Below are 19,921 nucleotides of genomic sequence, written 5' to 3' on the forward strand. Positions count from 1 at the left end.
TATGTCCATGTATCAAGTCAGTACAATTTTCTGAAAATGCTCAGCCTGAGAGGGAACAAAAGTATAAACGCCATTTAAGAGAAAACCAAGGTCAGGTGTGGTGGCTCAAGCCTGTAATACCAGCACTTTGGGAGGCCAAGGCAGGAGGATCACTTGAGGCCAGGAGTTTGAGAACAGCCTAGGAAACATACTGAGATTCTGTCTCTATAAAACATAAAAAAAACTAGCCAGACACGGTGGTGCATGCCTGTAGTACCAGCTACTTGGGTGGCTGAGGCAGGAGGGTCACTTGAGCCCAGGAGTTAGAGGCTACAGAGAGCTATGATTGCACCACTGTACTCCAGCTTGGGCAGAGTAAGACTCGGTAACCAAAAGAAAAAAAAAAAGAAAGAAAAGAAAAAAGAAAACAAAACCAAGAAGTATGACGAGGTTGGGAAGCATTCTTCAAGACTATAAAATCCATGGATACTTAAAATTTATTTATTCTATCTATACCAAAAATATTAACAGATTAATAACCCAAAATAAGAAAAATTCAAACAATCTTCTAATCTATCATTTTTTTGTATAGTCAGGGAAAACAGAATAACTTCAAAAGAACCAGAACTAATCAATAAGGTGATAAACACTATTCAATGTCAGTGTGTATCCTCCCAGCACTTAACATACAGTTACCTGCTTTTAGAAAAGAATACTACCCTCAAGGAAAATAGTGTAGTAAGGTTAATCCAAAATTCTGGAGTATCTTTCCTAACATTAAATTCTAACTTAAAGCTGAAATGAAGTAATTTATCAGGCTACTCTAGAAAGGTGAGTTGATTGGATTTATATTTTTAAGCAGAAATAGAAAAATGGAAAAAGTACATGTTTTAGTATACAGACAACTTTTCATGCTAATAAGTGTATTGATAAAGAGACAAGATCAGTTCACTGTCAAATTGCTGATCTGATGACTAAGTAGTAGTTTGTAATAACCTCTACAAAATGGAAAACAGGCCATACATAGGAAAACAGAACTGAAATCTCAGAAAAGATTAAAAAGAAATAAGGTAGTTCAGATAATAACTTTTTGAGAGACTCTCACAGTTAAGCAGTGACTGAGCACCTACTATGTGCCAGTTAGTTTTCTAGATGCAAGGGTATAATGGTGAACAACAGAGAAAGAATCCACGACCATTAAGAAGCTTACATTCGTGGTAGGGTGTGGTGGCTCACACCTGTAATCCTAGCACTCTGGGAGGCCAACGCAGGAGGATCACTTGAGCTCAGGAGTTTGAGACTAGCCTGAGCAAAAGCGAGACCCCATCTCTACTAAAAATAGAAAAAATGAGATGGGCATGGTGGCGTAAGCCTGTAGTCTAGTCTCAACAACTCGGGAGGCTGTGGCAGGAGGATTGCTTGTGCCCAGGAGGGGGAGGTTGCTGTGAGCTACCCTGATGCCACGGCACTCTAGCCCGGGCAACAGACTGAGACTCTGTCTCAAAAAAAAAAAAGAAAGAAAGAAAGAAAAGAAAAAGGAAAAAACAAAAAAAGGCAGCTTAGGCTGGGCACGGTGGCTCACACCTGTAATCCAAGCACTCTGGGAGGCCGAGGCGGGTGGATTGTTTGAGCTCAGGAGTTCGAGACCAGCCTGAGCAAAAGCGAGACCCCGTCTCTACTAAAAACAGAAAGAAATTATACGGACAGCTAAAAACATATATATAGAGAGAAAAAAATTAGCCGGGCATGGTGGTACATGTCTGTAGTCCCAGCTACTCGGGAGGCTGAGGCAGAAGGATTGCTTGAGCCCAGGAGTTTGAGGTTGCTGTGAGCTAGGCTGACGCCACAGCACTCCAGCCCAGGCAACAGAGTGAGACTCTGTCTCAAAAAAAAAAAAAAGGCAGCTTACATTCTTGGGGGAGAAGGGTGTTAGAGCAGGCAAACATAAAAATAAGTTAAGACTTTCAGTTAAGGATCAAGGCTGTGAAGATGATAAAAATCGGGTAATATGATCAAGAGCTTCTTAAAGGAGGTGTTTAGGATACACAGGGAAGAATTCTCTTGAGGAGGTAGCATCTGAATTGATACCTAAATGGTGACAACACAGCCATGTAAAGACGTGGGGCAAAACAGGTTCCAAACAGAAGGAACAGCAAGCAGCGGGGGAATATCTGGCACAGTGGAAGAAGAGAAAGAAGGCATCTGGAGTATAGCGAATAAAGGATTGTGTAATGAGAAATGAGAAGGGAGAGATACACAAGATTTTATATAGATCCTTTCTAGCCATGGAAAGGAGTTTTCGTTGCAACAGTGAGGTGATTTATGTTCTAGAACAATGCTATCTAACAATTTCTTGAGATGTTAGAAATGTTCTATACTTGTGATGCTCAATTTGGTAGCCACTAGCCACAAGTGGCTACTGAGTATTAGAAATGTGCCTAGTGTGACTAAGGACTGATTTTTAATTAATTTAATTCTAATTAATTTAAATTTAAATAGACACATATAGTTAGTGGCTACCACATGGGACAACGCAACTTTAAGCAACCAAGGCAGAAGATATTATGATAGTCCAGGGAAAAAAAATCCTTGAGGAAAAAAGGATTAGTTTTTGAAATACAGATTTGATAGTTAGCTAAATGGTTGAATGAGAAAAATGAGAAACCTAGGCACAGGTTGTAAATTTAGATAATGAACAGAACAGTGCTTACTTCTCATTTCCACAATGTTAACAACTGCATTTCCAACAACCTTCACTGTTAAGTATTCTAAAATAATAATTTCTGGAAGTTATTTAGTAAATGGCACATGATGAAGTAGAAAATTAAACATTTTATGCCAGAAAGGCACAGCTTGATATTTTCTCAAGTCTCCGCTGGTTGTCTATTGAAACAAAAGGGCAAATTAAACATACGAAGACTCTTCAGGGTCTGTGTGTCCATCTGGGCTGACATTAAGCAGGATACAGAATCCAAGAACTTTTGGTCCAATTTATAGTCTAGTTTTATCTCAACTCTCAGCCTAAGGGAAAGGTAGGTTCTCAAGATTCTCCAAATGTGGCACTACCATGGAAACACATAGTATTTTACTTTTATGACAACATAAAATCATGTCTACCTGATCAACAGTTGTTGTCAAAAGCAATTAGTATTTAATTGGTTAAACTATTCATTGTTTGAAATGGAAAATATAAAAATTGAGAAGTCATTAGTTTATTAACATATTTACTATAAGACTAAACAAGATGACTAATTAGATCCTCATCAGCCAGACATGACAAAAATAAAATACACTGAAAGTAAACCTAAAAAAAAAGAATTCCTCTCCTTACAAGTGCCTTGGTTCTAAGAACTAGTTAAAAATTTTGGAAATAAAGAACAGCTTGAAAGCACAAGGTTGGATAATGAAAATAAAGACTACTGTGGGCTTTTAAATTTTATTTTTTATTGTGGTGAAATATATTAAAATTTGCCAGTATTTTTAAATATACAATTCAGTGGTATTAATTATATTCACCATGTCATGCAACCATCACCACCATCCACTTCCAAAACTTTTTCATCACCCTAAATAGAAGCTCTGTAAGCATTAACAATAGCTTCCCATTCCTCGTTACCCGTAAGTCCCTATAAACATTTTTTTTTTTTTTTGAGACAGAGTCTCACTTTGTTGCCCGGGCTAGAGTGAGTGCCGTGGCGTCACCCTAGCTCACAGCAACCTCAAACTCCTGGGCTCAAGCAATCCTTCTGCCTCAGCCTCCCAAGCAGCTGGGACTAGAGGCATGCCTGGCTAATTTTTTCCATATATTTTTAGTTGTCCCGCTAATTTCTTTCTATTTTTTAGTAGAGACGGGGTCTTGCTCTTGCTCTCGCTGGTAATGAACTCCTGACTTTGAGAGATCCTCCTGACTCGGCCTCCCCGAGTGCTAGGATTACTACAGGCATGAGCCACTATGCCAGGCCAAGTCCCTGATAAACTTTAAACTGCCTTCTGTCTCTATGAATTTGCCTGTTTTACAAGTGGAAACATACAGTATTTACTCTTTTGTGTCTAACTTAATTACTTAGGATAAAATTTTCAAGGTTGATCCATGTTGTAGCATGTATTAGAACTGGCTGAATCACTGTGTATATATACATACAATGTTGTATGTATATGCCATATTTTGTTTACTCATCTGTTGATGGATACTTGGATTGTTTCCATCTTTTGGTTTTTATGAATAATTCTACGGATACATACAAATATCTTTTTGAGTCCCTGCTTTCAATTCTTTCAGGTATATACCCTGGAGTGAAACTGTTGGGTCATATGGTAATTCTATGTTTAGCTTTTTGAGAAACTGCCAAACTGCATTCCACAGCAGCTGCAATATTTTACATTCCCACCAACAGTACGCAAAGGTTTCCAATTTCTTCTCATCCTTGCCAACACTTACTTTCTATTGTTTTTGTTTTTTTAATTGTACCCATCCTAGTAAGTATGAAGTGGCATCTCATTATGTTTGATTTGCATCTCCCTAATGACTAGTAACACCGAGCATCTTTTCATGTGCTTATTAGTCATTTATGAACCTTCTTTGGAAAAGTGTCTATTCAAGCCCTTTGCCCCATTTTTTAATTGTGTTATTTGTTGAGTTGTAGTTCCTTTTTTTCTTTTTTTTTGGAGACAGAGTCTTGCTCTGTCTAGAGTGCTGTGGTGTCAGCCTAGCTCACAGCAACCTCAAATTCACAGGCTCAAGCAATCCTCCTGCCTCAGCCTCCCAAGTAGCTGTGACTATAAGCGTGCGCCACCACACCCAGCCAAATCTTTTCATCTTATTTTTCATTTATCATTAATTGGCTATTGTTCACTTATCATATTTAGTTATTTCCTCTATTCTCTTTGTTTATACCTAGCTTGGTCAAGTTTCCAATTCTTATCCCTATTTCCACAGCCCTAGTGTGGAAGTTCTATCACACTTCTCCATTACACAAATCATTATATACCCATCTCTATCACCAATAATGTTTGAACATTAAATAATAATGCCTATTTCTACTCCACCCACCAAGAAGAGATCTTTATAACACATTTACTTCTCCATTCTCCCAAATGTATATTTTAAAAATAGGCTATCATATGTGCCAAATAAAAAGTAACCTGAATATAAAGAGAGGAGCCTCTATTTTCCATCTAAAAGTATTTTTGTCAACTTGTATGTATACCAAGTTTTAGAGATATATATGATAACACTTAAAAGCTTATAATATTTAAATCTTGTGTTATACATACATATTCAAAATCTAAATTAAATTTGTGAAAATTGCTTTTCCTCCTCGTAATTTATAAAACAACTTTTTTCTCCCCTTTTCTTTCTTTTAAGAGACAAGGTCTCACTCTCTTGCTCAGGCTGGAGTGCAGTGGCTTGATTTTAGCTCGCTGCAGCCTCGAACTCTTGGACTCAAGCAATCCTCCTGCCTCAGACTACTGGTGTATGCCACCACACCTGGCTAATTTTTTTTTTACTTTTTGTAGAGATAGGGGTCTCACTGTGTTGCCTGAGTTGGTGCTGAACTCTTGGTCTCAAGCAATCCTCCCACCTCAGCCTCCCAAAGTGCTAGGATTACAGGTGTGAGCCACCATGCCCCAACTTTATTCAAATTATTCACCATGCATCTTAAACATTTGTCTTCATAATCACCATAGCTATTTCTTGAGTCATCTAACAGCTTTTCACACTAAAACATTTTCACTTCTTTGAAAATTAGTACTTTCGAGTATATGTATGATGTCACCAGAAATTTTATCTAAAGCTACAAGCAACCATTTGCAAAGCATTAGGCTTGTTGGGCTTTTCCATCCCTCCTATGGCAAGTAGATATCCATGATCTCCATCACTGATCCACTCAGTCTATCACTTGAAGGTAATCTTTAAAAAGTCCCTTAATAAAGCTATCCAACACCTACATCTCTAAGCTAATGACCCCCAGAATAATTCTAAATCTGTTAAATTTCATTACTTCAAGAAAATTCTGCCAGGTGGACTCTGTGCTTCCTGATATTAGCACTGACGTTTCAGGTTAACATTTCTTTCCTAAATAGTACTTTGTTGTTCAAAATATAGGTTCAATATCCCTTATCCAAAATGATTGGGAATGGAAGTGTTTCAGACTTTGGATTTGGAACACTCAACCTGTTACAGACTTGAAAGAACATCACATAACTTGAAAGTTTTGTAAGACAACTCTCTTTACTATAGGATGATTTTGGAGGAAAAAAGAAATCCAACCTTATCTTACATTTAAGAAGATGTGGTAACTGAGAATTTCTATTTTATGTTATTTGTAAAATTCCCCTTTCATCTCTGGGTTGAAAAAGATCCTTACTTAAGATCTATTACAGGGCTGGGTGTGGTGGCTCATGCCTGTAATCCTAGCACTCTGGGAGGCCGAGGCAGGAGGATCGCTTTAGGTCAGGAGTTCAAGACCAGCCTGAGCAACACTGAGACCTCACAGACCCCGTTTCTACTAAAAATAGAAAAAATTAGCCGGGCGTGGTGGAGTGTGTCTGTAGTCCCAGCTATTCAGGAGGCTGAGGCAGGAGTATTGCTTGAGCCCAGGAGTTTGAGGTTGCTGTGAGCTAGGCTGACACCACGGCACTCTAGCCCAGGCAACAGAGCGAGACTCTGTCTCCCCCCCAAAAAAAAAAAAATCTATAACAGAGTCTCAATTTGTTCTTCATTCTCTTCTTACTCCATTTGCATGTAAGACATATAATATTACTACTTTTTCTATACCATCTTTCCCTATTTTGAGATTTGTTATTACTGAACTTTTATTTGGTTAGAGAAATTCCTCGAGTATTTTCCTCAGATAAGGTACATGGTGGTACACTGGGTGTACGTGTACTTGAAAATTCTTTCTTTTGCCCTAAAAATTAGTGAGGTACAATATTTTCTCTCAATAATTGAGACATTGCTATTTTCTTCTAGCTTTCGATTTCTCTTTATCTTTGTATTTCAGGAACTTCAACCACCTAGGACTTAGATAGTGTTCTCTTTCAATCCAAATTCAAGTCTTTATACACACACACATGTACACACGTGTGCGTGAACCAGTTCAGGAAGCTTTTTTTCACTTAAAAAAAAAAAGAACTACCAAAGCAATACATGTCTATGGTTTTAAAAATAATAAGAAAAAGTAGAAAATGATTTAAAATTAAAAAAAGTTTGCTTTGCCACACTCTCAGATGCTTAAAGGCAATCTCTCTCTCCCCTCTGGAGATCTCAAGGGAACTCTTGACCTCAAATAAACCAGGCTCACATGGACTGATTAACTCCACAGAAGAAGTTGGAAAAAGGGGTTGGGGATATGCTTTTAGGTTAATCATCTTTCAAAAATGCACAACTCAGTAATAGATATATTATTGATATATATATATATTATAGATAACATTTATTTTCTGTGTTTTCAGAATTTGTTTGGAAACAAATATGTATAAGCAAAAAAAAAAAAACAGAGCTATTAAATAGAAAATGAGTAAAGGAAAAACATGCAGAGTCCCCAAGGAATACAAAAGGACTGAAAAATGGTACCAGGTTTAACTACTTTCTGCTAAGAAAGGCCAAGAAGGTTCTCTGACATTTGCTCTATAATGTTTTGATGCCAGCTTCAGATTAGAAATTGGCTTTGTGATATTAAATTGAAAAACATACTCTTACTCTTGCATCAGGCTCAAAGCCCGTGGAATTGGTCAAAGGATTTCATTAGTATCTGTCCTGCAAAACACAGTCAATTAATACTGCCAATTGCTTTTTGTCTTAATAAAAAACAAAGTCAGAAAAATTTAATCTTTTTAAAAACAATACTAAGTTTAAGATGAAAAAATTATACATAAATTACATTGAATATACTTGTAATCACCAAGAATTTGGCAAACAGAGCTGTATACAAGTAAATTTTATTTTGAAATTTCAAATTTCTAAGGACAGAATGTCTTATCTTGGTATATAGGCAGTAAGCTGGTATTATAAATAGCTTTGCTCCTTGGTCTAGACGATATTCTAAATTTGCAAGTGCTAGTTGCAAAGACTCACTGTATTATTAGTTATCTATTCAATATTCCCCACTTCTTCTACCTTAATGTAGACCCAGGAGTTCATTCAGAGTAGCAATATGCAAATTAAAAATGTTTTGCCCCCCAGACCACCTTACACACAGATTGGAGGATGTCCAGAATGTGTCCCAGTTTCCCAGTTTAAAAGATAGGTAAGCAAAGAGATAAGATTAGACTTCTAGGAGAGCTGTTTTTCTGATTTAAAAAAGAACAAAGAAAAATGAGACTCAGCTGGCATGAGCCTTTTGCCCTTCCCTCTTCTCCCTGCCTATCAACACTTGCAACCATAATGATGTGAGCTACGTGATAAAGAAGACAAACTAGGAAGGAGAAAAGGAGATTTGGTCCTGTGAAAAACTAATCCTTTTGGTTAGGCTAAAGCAAAATTTATATAGGAGCCTTAACATTAGACAGACAGAGGAAACATGTATCTGAGTGAAATAAATGTAACTCTGTGAATAAAAATCACAAACAAAAAGAAAGTGCTTTATTTTTTGGTCAAGACCTTTATAAAGAATAATCTATGGCCAGGTATGATGGCTCACACCTGTAATCCTAGCACTTTGGGAGGTCAAAGTGGGAGGACTGCTCAAGGCCAGGAGTTCAAGACCAGCCTGAGTAACACAGCAAGCCCCCGTCTCTGTAAGAAATTAAAAAATTATTCCTGTGAACACATTTGGGGAAGGAAAAAAAAAAAAAGAAATTAAAAAATTAGCCAGGTGTGGTGGCGTGCGCCTAGTAGTCCTAGCTACTGGCAAGGCTGAGGTGGGTGAATAGCTTGAGCCCAGGATATTGAGGCTGCAGTGAGCTACCTCAGTGCCACTTCGCTCCACACTCCACCCTGGGCAACAGAGCAACACCCTGTTTCAAAAAAAAAAAGAATGATCTATAATGAAATTATCTAAAATGACTTTTCTGTTCCAAAGTAACTAGTTCATATACATAAAAATAGTTAACCAATCTCTCAAATCCCATTTGGGATAGTCAAGTCTCCTATACCTACAAAAACACAATAGGCAGAAGAAAGAAAACAGACATTATTTTTATCAGTACTACAAATTATAGCCCCAAATACCAATCCCTTTATAGTTTCTGCACACAAATATTCCTATGGTTTATCATATACTTCTAAAATATATGTGGGAAATTATCATAGGCTTTAAAAATGTTATTTATAATTAAGTTTGCACATTACAAAATTAACTTCAGGATTTGAATGATTTTTTTTCTAAGACAGAGTCTTGCTCTGTCACCCAGGCAAGAGTGCAGTAGTGTCATCATAGCTCACTGCAACCTCAAATTCCTGGGCCCAAGTCATCCTCCTACATCCCAAGTAGCTGGGACTACAGGTACACTCGCTACCACACCTGACTAATTTTTCTACTTTTTGTAGTGATGGGGTCTCACTCTTGCTCAGGCTGGTCTCGAATTCCTGGCCTCAAGCAATCCTCCTGCCCCATGGTAGGATTTGAATTTTTTTGTTTGTTTTAAGAGAGACAGAGTCTCACTCTGTCACCCAGGCTAGCATGATCATAGCTCACTGCAGCCTTGAACTCCTGGGCTCAAGTGATCCTTCTGCCTCACCCTCCCAAGCAGCTGGGACTACAGGGGTACACTATCATGTATGGCTAATTTGGTTTTTATTTTTTGTAGAGACAGAGTCTTGCTATTTTGCCCAGGCTGGTCTCAAACTCCCACCTCAGCCTCCCAAAGTGCTGGGATTACAGGCATGAGCCACTGTGCCCAGCCAGGATTTGAATGATTTTCTAACACAGCCCTGTATAAAACAAGGCAATGAAAGCCACAAAGACCGAAATCCAACTGAAATCCAAACTGGAGAGTGGGATGGGAAAGGGAGACAAAGAGGAAGAGGAAGAGCAAGAGGAGGAAAGGGCAAGGGGGAGGAGACAGTGTGAAGGGGAGAGGGTAATGGAGGATGGAGGAGGGGGGAGGAAGGACAGAGGAAGGAGGGAAGGGGGGAAAAGGAAAGGAGAGGAGGAGGGAGAGAGACACAGCTTTACTCAATTTTAACTTAAATCAACAAAGGTTTAATAGAAGAATCTATATTCTAGCTCTGAAGGGGTTCATATTTAATTAACTCATCTCTAAAATACCTGAGATATATGCCCCTTAATTCCTTAAAAGTAGAAGACTATAAATGCAGTAAACTGGACTTTAGTTAACTTAGAACAAAGAATTCTTGTTGTTTTATTTTTTTACTTTATTTTGATTTCTCTTTAGTTTTATATTATCAACTCTTTTTAAGAAATGTCAAATCAATTTGGGGGAAGGAGAAAACCAACTAGCTAATTCTAAATGTTACACATACAGAAAAAAGGACAATAAAAGCAGAGTTACTTCTAAATTTGCTTGCCTTTTTTTTTTTTTTTTTTTTTTGAGACAGAGTCTCGCTTTATTGCCCGGGCTAGAGTGAGTGCTGTGGTGTCAGCCTAGCTCACAGCAACCTCAAACTCCTGGGCTCAAGTGATCCTATTGCCTCAGCCTCCCGAGTAGCTGGGACTACAGGCATGCGCCACCATGCCTGGCTGATTTTTTCTATATATATATTTTAGTTGGCCAGATAATTTCTTTCTATTTTTAGTAGAGACGGGGTCTCGCTCTTGCTCAGGCTGATCTCAAACTCCTGAGCTCAAGCAATTCACCCGCCTCGGCCTCCCAGAGTGCTAGGATTACAGGCGTGAGCCACCGCGTCCGGCCTAAATTTGCTTGCCTTTAAGTACATCTGTAAAAAAAAAAATTCAATGTATCTTCAAAGAAAAGTTATTTACAATTAAAATACTGACCTTGTTATGCATGATTATGGAAATGTAAATAAAGCAGGGGTAAAAAAGTAGCATCCAAGAAAAAAGTACATTTCTGGAGTTTCCTAGCTTCCAGTGCCTACCACAGTTTCTAGTACATAACAAGTAGTCAATAAATATTTGTTGAATGAATAAACAAGCTCTATGACAAAGCAAAAAGATATATAGGAAATACATCCTGTTTCCTAATACTCAAATCCACATTGTCTACAGCAAGTTAACTATATTTTAGAAATGGGAGGCAGGAACCCATATCATCACAGAGATTTATTCACATGTTGGTGTATACTTTGAAGAGCTAAAACTATAAAAGCCACTAAGTGCCATTACAGCACAAAATTGTAGGATATGTTCCAACTCACCTCACACAACATTCTACTGCACGAAACCAATGAAGCATCTCATCATGTAGAGTACACAACTGAAGGCAGGAAAGAAAAACTTTCTCAGCATCGCTGTACCAGCCTGCATCTGAAAGAAAGCCACCTAAAGAACAAGAAAAATCAGTAATTTTAGATAATTTAATAAATTGCCTGAAAGCTACAAAAACATGCCTACAGTCAATATTATCTAAACTAAAACAAACCCATAATATTAAAGTCCTGTGGCTAGCCTAAAACAAAGATATTAATTGTGAAGTTTTGAACTACGGGGATTAGGATCAAAGCTGAGACTTTGAATAAGGAGTTAAGAGTTTTAACCCTCTAAGAATATTCCATGGCCCAAGACTTGACATTTTCCAGCTAACGATCCACTAAATTCTAATTATTCTATTATTTTCATCTTGCAGTGTACAAATAACTTCTCAATTTCCCAATACCCAATCCCAAAGAAGATAAAGAAATCTGAATAAACAATCCTCTTAGTATAGCAGCACATCATAGCGATATACAGATAAAAAAGATAGTGATGCTTGCTCATCTTATTTTTTTAGCAAGAAATTAAATTACTGTCCTGACATCATTTCTTCTGAACACTTTCTGAGGATCTTGGCTCCTAATAATGACTAACTTTTAATACATTTTTACTACACTGTTTAACTACTTTGTATTATGGGAACCACTCTGCATGAATTCTCTCATTTAACTTTCACAACACATCTTCAACTTAAATGCAATTACTGCCTCAACTTATCAGATGAAATACTTGAGGCCAGAGAATCCAAAACTTACAAGCTAGTAAGTGGAAAGATTCGAATCCATATAATCTGACTTCAGAGGCTAAGTCTGTAGTTACTATACTACATCAGCTATTATGAGGAACACTTTCTTAGCGTTATTGAGGATTAGTTACAATAACCAGAAAACACAAAGTGACATTCTGTATTTCTTCAATCCTAAAACACACATTTTTTGCACATCTTAAACCTCTAAAATTAGAATACATCATAAAACTGATGATGTATTACAATAATTGGCAGCATTTTTTTCTTGGTACACAAAACATATGGTATGTCTTAATGGTGTCAGTAATGTCCGAGTCAATAAAATATATTTTGCTCAGACCCATGTTTTATGTTTAATTAAAGCTACATGCAATCAGACAAATTTTATTTTATTCATTGGAAACAACTGTGCTTTAGAACATTCTAAGGTGCTTACCAAGTGACCAGAATAATGAGGTAATTATACATATTCACACTAAACAACCTTCTATTTATTATCCCAACATATTGTGTGCTGTGCTGGTTATCAGGATATTGTCTCTCAGCTTCAAATCACCCTTCTAGACTCTGTTTTATGATGCTGAGGCAAGGACTCTGCAAACCACATTTCTCATTTGCTAGCTGGCACCCTGTTAGGCTCTGCCAATAGGAGGCACTAGAAAAAGGGGCTGCAAGACTGGAAGATCAAGGGACATTCCTTCATGTTTCTGTCAGCATGGCCCCTGCTGACCCGAACACCCCAGGGTTTATTTCTTTACTCTGGGAGTAACAGTTCATTCCAGTAAGCAACCGTCAATATGAGCTGCAGCCTTCCAACACTTCTAAAACCAGTTTCACAGGACCACATGAGATGCCCCTCCTAGGGGTCTAGATCCACCAGCCTAACAGCATCCTAGCTCTACAAGGCACTTCCTCAAGCTTCCAATTGTCAATAATTCCAACCACTTTCCTTGGTTCCCCAAGTCCTAGTCATGGTGGCTGATTCTTGCAGTTGGTATGTCCACAATACCCTCATGTTCCCTTTTTGCCTTTTCAGTTCTCTCATACCTTGTTAAAAATTCTTTATAAAACTCTTTAAAAAATTCTATCTCTACAACATGGATGGACCTTGAAAATAATATGCTAAATAGTCACAAAGGCCATATATTTTATGATTCCCTTTATATAAAATGTCCAAAATAGGCAAATCTGTAGAGACAAAAAGTAAACTGATGGTTGCCTGGGGTTGGAATGAAATGAGGAATGACTGCTAATGGCTAGGGTTTTCTTTTCTTTTTTCTGAGACAGAGTCTCACTCTGTTACCCCGGGCTAGAGTGCTGTGGCACTGGCCTACCTCACAGCAACCTCAAACTCCTGGGCTTAAGCAATCCTCCTGTCCCAGCCTTCCGGGACTACAGGTGTGCACCATGACACCTAGCTAATTTTTCTATTTTTTTTTTTTTTTTAGTAGAGAATGTGTCTTGCTGTTGCTCAGGCTGGTCTTAAACTCCTGACCTCAATGGATCCTCCCACTTTGGCCTCACAGAGTGATAGGATTACAGGCATGAGCTGTGCAGGTATGGCTTTCTTTTTGAGTGGGGACAATATTCTAAAACTTACTTTGGTAATGTCTGCACAACTCTGTGAATGTACTAAAAACCACTGCATTGTATACTTTCCATGGATGAACTGTATGGTATGTGAATTATATCTCAATAAGGCTGTTATTTTAAAAAATTATCTCTATCACTGTACATTTCTGGTATAATTTTTATTTACCCTCTGGATAATTTTAGGATTAAAACTGACAATATGAGTTTGCTAGGACTTGGTTCTCTCTCTGAGATATCTATCTGGCTCATTACAACAGCCAAATTGGTATAAGTATATGTGGAGATGACAGAGGACCTCAACGAACCTTCCTGTCTTTTACCTTCTTTGATACTAAATTTCCCCCACACAGATTTTTACAAAACCATTTATAAGTAAAGGGATGTCATCATTAACATTTGCCAAGATCACAAACACTCCATTGTTACAGACATTCTTTTGTCAATTCTTTGTCGAAACTGACATTCCATGAGACTATTAAAGGATAAATGCTGAGGGCTCTTTTCAGAAAAGAATATTCTGGACTGGATATAATAGCTCACGCCTATAATCTCAGCACTTTGGGAGGCCAAGGCAGGAGGATTGCTTGAGGCCAGGTATTTGAGACCAGCCTAGGCAACATAGTGAGACCTTGTCTCTACAAAAAAATAAGAAACAATTAGCTGGGCATGTTGGCGCATGCCTGTAGTCCTAGCTACTTGGGAGGTTGAGGTGGGAGGATGGTTTGAGCCCAGGTGTTCCAGGCTCCAGTGGGCTATGATCACACTACTGCACTCTAGCCTAGGCAACAAAGCAAGACCTCATTTCTAAAAATGAAAGAAAAAAGAAGAAGAGAAGAGAAGAGAAGAGAAGAGAAGAGAAGAGAAGAGAAAAGAGGGAGGGGGGGAAGGGAGGGAGGGAAAAGAAAGCCCCAAAGTTTCTCCAGCAAGTTGTCTTTGACCACTACAAAGAATTATTCTAAGATTGAAGGAAATGGTTGTGAAAATTTGTATGCACGTGTGTACACATGAGAGACTGAGAGAGAAAAAACATGTACATGCACACATTAATGTGAGAAATTAAACGAAAGGTCTGTAGTGACAGAACAGTACTGTATCCTGATAGTGATGGTGGTCACATGACTGTTTACATGGAATCAATTGCATAGAAACACACACAAAATTAGTGCATGTGAAAACCAGAAAAACTAAATAAGGCCTATAGTCTAGTTAACACTGTAATACCAATGTCAATTTCCTGATTTTGATATTGTTCTATAGTTATATAATATGTCACCACAGGAGGAAGCTGGAGGAATGGCTCAAAGAACTCTAGGTATTCTTTTGCAGCTACCTGTCAATCTGCAATCATTAAAAAAAAAAAAAACTTTAAAGAAAAAAGGTAGCAGCAACGTTGTAAATAGTTGTCTGAAACATACATATATACATTTGTGAAAATCATAAAAATGTTATGCATGATATTTTTTATATGTATAGAAATGATATTTTTATATGTATAGAAAATATATTTTTCTATATGTATAGCATACAAAACTTTTTCTGACTGCTTTTACGTTTGTTTTCCCTACCCTCATAATATCCCCATGAAGAAATACAGTAACCCTCATTTTAGAGATGAGAAAACTGAAGCCCCAAAAGGATTATGTCTCATGCTACAGCCTACAGTAAGTAAGTGAAAGAGGCTGGTGGCAGCCCCATGACATGGTAGAAAGATATGTGCTTTGGAATCATACAGATACAGGATTCTAAACTTAGCTGCACTACCAGCTATGTGACTTGAGCCAGTTATTCAACTTTTCTGTTTCCTCATATGCAAAGTGGTATTAATACCATCACTTCATTGGAATGTCACGAGGATTTAGAAAGATACCATTTAAATGCCTAGTATCGTGCTTGGCACAGAACTAATGTTCAATAAATGACAAGTAGTTCTTTTGACAATCTTCTCATAACCTCCTTATGTAGACTTTGGGTAAAGTCCTGGGAGAATCCTTTACTGTCATCGGTTTAATTCTGAGTCTACCACAGAAAAAAATACTCCTCTATTTTATCATTACTTACCTAAAACAAAGCCAACCTGAATGGCTTTTTCCTTTACTGCAGCATCTGATTCTGCAATATAAGAGCACCGTCTACTGAATGAGTAGGCCAAGACAGAGGCAACTTTAACACCATGATCCATCAAAGCCTGAAAACAATGATGAAGTAAATGTCTGAAAGAGAAGAAAAAGGCTTATTTTACAGAAGTAACTTACTTTTGTCCTTTTAGAAAGTGCTAGCTGCTTCTCTTTTAAACAACGGCATTATTATTTTCCAGGATGGAATAAGTTAAAAAGTGTTTTGCCTTATGAATTATGACGCTATAATAACTCAAAATTTAGCCTAATATCTTTTTTTTTTTTTGAGACAAGTCTCGCTCTGTTGCCCGGGTTAGAGTGAGTGCCATAGCGTCAGCCTAGCTCACAGCAACCTCAAACTCCTGGGCTTAAGTGATTCTACTGCCTCAGCCTCCCGAGTAGCTGGGACTACAGGCATGCGCCACCATGCCCGGCTAATTTTTTCTATATATATATTTTAGTTGGCCAGATAATTTCTTTCTATTTTTAGTAGAGACGGGGTCTCACTCTTGCTCAGGCTGGTCTCGAACTCCTGACCTCGAGTGATCCACCCACCTCGGCCTCCCAGAGTGCTAGGATTACAGGCGTGAGCCACCATGCCCGGCCTAGCCTAATATCTTTACTCAAGGAATATAACACTCAGGAAAAGCACAGTGTGTAACTTGATGGCAACAAAGGATGAGGCTAACTTCTAAAACCAGCTTTAAAAACCACATTACAATTCAACAATAAAAAGACAAATAACCCAATTAAAAATAGTCGATGGATTTGAACAGACATTTCTCCAAAGAAGATATACAAATGGATGATAAACACAAAGTAAGATGCTCAACATCATTAGTAGTTAGGGAAATGCAAACCAAAATCAAAATGAGATGCCACTTCATAGCCAAAAAATGGGCTATTAATAATTTTCAAAACATTTTTTTACAGATAGGGTCTCACTGTGTCTCCCAAGGTGGAGAGTGCAGTGACACAATCATAGCTCACTATACCCTCAAACTCCTGGGCTCAAGCGATCCTCCTACCTCAGCCTCCCGAGTAGCTAGGACTATAGGTGCATGCTACCATGCTCAGTTAATTTTTTAAATTTTTTTGTAGAGAGAGGGTCTCACTATGTTGCCCAGGCTGGTCTTGAATTCCTGGCCTCAAGCGATCTCCCTTGGTCTCCCAAAGTGATGGGATTATAGGCATGAGCCACCATGCCCAGAAATATAATTTTTTAAGTGTTGGCAAGATGTAATCAAACTGGAACCCTCATACACTGGTGGTGGGAATATAAAATGGTACAGCTGCTGTGAAAAGAGTTAGCAGATCCTCAAAAAGTTAAACATAGGGTTACCATATGTATACATCCTAGGTATATATCCAAGAGAACTAAGAATATGACCATACAAAATCTTGACCAAGAAGGTTCATAACAGCATTATTCATAATAGCCAAAAGGTGGAAACAACCCAAATGTTCATCAATAGGTGACTGGGTAAACAAAAGGTAGTATTATACTTACAACAAAAAATGACTCAAGCAATAACATGAATGAGCCTTGAAAACCTTATGCTAAGTGAGTTAGTCACAAAAGACCATATATTGTATGACTCCATTTATATGAAATATCTAGAACAGGGAAATCCATAGAAATAGAAAATAGATTAATGGTCAGCCAGAGACTAAGGGTAAGAAGCAATAGAGTGACTATTAATGGTGTCTTTTTGAGGTGATAAAATGTTCTACAATTACTCAGTGGAGATGGCTGCAAAACTTTGTGAATAACTGAATGGTCCGATTTAAAATGGTGAATTTTATGGTATGTGAATTATATCTCAAAAAAGAATCTTTTTTTTTTTTTTTTGAGACAGAGTCTCACTCTGTTGCCCGGGCTAGAGTGCTGTGGTGTCAGCCTAGCTCACAGCTACCTCAAACTCCTGGGCTCAAGCAATCCTACTGCCTCAGCCTCCCAAGTAGCTGGGACTACAGGCATGTGCCACCATGCCCGGCTAATTTTTTCTATATATTTACATATTTTTTTAGTTGTCCAGCTAATTTCTTTCTATTTTTTTTAGTAGAGACGGGGTCTTGCTCTTGCTCAGGCTGGTCTTGAACTCCTGAGCTCAAACGATCTGCCCACCTCGGCCTCCCAGAGAGGTAGGATTACAGGCGTGAGCCACCACACCCAGCAATAAATAAATCTTGAAAGAACAAAACTGTAACTGCTTTGAATAAAGGGAAAAAGGGTCAAATTACATGTTTTTAGTTTCACAAACATATATTACACTTACCAAGGGGTTTGGACTTGGTGAAAGATAACCTAAGAGATGAAAAAGAGGTATTCCACTAAATCTTTACAACAGCCATGTTGAGAACTGCACAGAGAAATTCAAATCCCAGAAAGCTGACTTTTCCTTAAGGAATGATTTTTAAAGCTTTTCTATAGTCTTTTTTACCAAAATTGAGTTCTCATTTATTATTTTTTTACAGACTAATTTTAATTAATCAACCAAGAAGTTTTTCTGTAATCTTAGTACACAGGCCACGTTTCCAAGTTATCCTTAGATGCTGAAATTATGCTATTTATTTACTTGTTTGTTATCTTATCATCACTCTCTAAAATACAAACTCCATGAGAAAGGGCCCTGTAGATCTCATTCACTGCTGTACCTCTAGCATCTAGAATAGTACCTGCACATACTAGGCATTCAACAAGTATTGACTGAGCTAATTTGTTGAACAAATAAAACAACTTTGCAATATTATTAGAGATCAGCAGTATTTTGTGAAACTATATTCTTATTTTCCTAGAAATGTGGCAGTTAAAGCAAATTTAGGGGAAAATACTAGATAAAACAGCAAGTACAATCAAAGGCCAGATCATCCCTTTGTGGCTCCTACTATATGACAACACCTACAATGAGGATGATGAACTCAGTCTCCATTTCATGAACTCAAAAAGCTAAACTGCCAGAGTGTTAACTTTCCAAAGGGGATAGAGGCAGGCAGAACAAACCTTCTTCTCTTTGTCATCAAGCTTAGGTTGTTTGAGCAGTACAACTGCTGTGACAATATTTTTACCTTATTCTGTACCATGCTGGTGGGCACTCCTCAAGCTGTAAGTCTTAAAATAAACTGCTTTCAAATTCTACTTCCAGGTATATATCTAACAGATATGCATACATATGCTCACCAAAAGATATGTACAAGAATGTTCACAGTAGCACTATTTATAATAGCTAAAAACTGGTAATAGTCTAAATGTCCATCAATAATAGAATGAATAAAAGATGACAGTCATATGATGAAACACTATACATATACAGCAATGAGAATGAACAAACTACAATTGCACACAACATAGAAAAAGTGATTCTCATAAACGTAATATTGAGGGGGGAAAAAAAGCCAGAAACAAAAGGGTACAAACTGTGTGACTATATATATGAAGTTCTAAAACAGGTAAAATGAACACAGTGGTTACCCTGGGGAGGGGAAGTAGCGACCAGAAAAAGGCAAATCAGAGCTTTTGGGCTTCTAGTAACAACTGCAAATAAAGTTAACATAACACATAGTAAAATAATACCACATATATAGAAAAGCCAATTTGAGACAATTTCTCAATAAAATAATTTCAGAGATTTATATTGGCATTACATGTGTAAAGGTAAGATTATTTTAGCCATTCTAAGTTTTCTAATATAATCATATCTATGAAATACTTTCCATATCATATAAGGAAATGGTTAAAAAATAATTGTTACCTAAAAATGAATTTATGGAAAACAGTATGGCAGTTCCTAAAAAAATTAAAAATAGTAGCTAGGCATGGTGGTACACATCTGTAGTCCCAGCTACTCAGGAGGCTGAGGAAGGACTGCTTGAGCCCAGGAGTTCAAGGCCAGCTTGGGCAACACAGCAAGATCCTATCTCTTAAAAAAAATTAAAATGAAAATTAAAACAGAATTACCATATGATCCAGCAATTCCATTTCTGGGTACGTAACCAAAATAACTGAAAGCAGGAACTCAAAGAGATACTTGTACACTCATGTTCACAGTATTATTCACACTAGCCAAGAGATGGAAACAACCCAAATATCCATCAACAAATGAATGGATAAACAAAATGGAGTATATGAATATAATGGGATATTATCCAGC

General features: G+C 37.6%; 1 protein-coding gene across 1 annotated transcript in view; it reads right to left on the reverse strand.

Annotated features, from left to right (window-relative positions):
- APPBP2 (amyloid beta precursor protein binding protein 2) overlaps window positions 1-19,921 on the reverse strand; it is a 58,045-nt gene that overhangs the window by 22,266 nt on the left and 15,858 nt on the right. Inside the window, exons 3-4 of the mRNA XM_045525581.1 lie at window positions 15,715-15,866; window positions 11,261-11,384 (exon numbers count right to left, since the gene is read on the reverse strand). Coding sequence (XP_045381537.1) covers window positions 11,261-11,384; window positions 15,715-15,866 — 276 coding nt within the window. The remainder of the gene's footprint in view (window positions 1-11,260; window positions 11,385-15,714; window positions 15,867-19,921) is intronic.

The sequence above is a fragment of the Lemur catta genome, chromosome 15, assembly GCF_020740605.2.
Source record: "Lemur catta isolate mLemCat1 chromosome 15, mLemCat1.pri, whole genome shotgun sequence".
In the NCBI taxonomy this organism is placed as follows: domain Eukaryota; kingdom Metazoa; phylum Chordata; class Mammalia; order Primates; family Lemuridae; genus Lemur; species Lemur catta.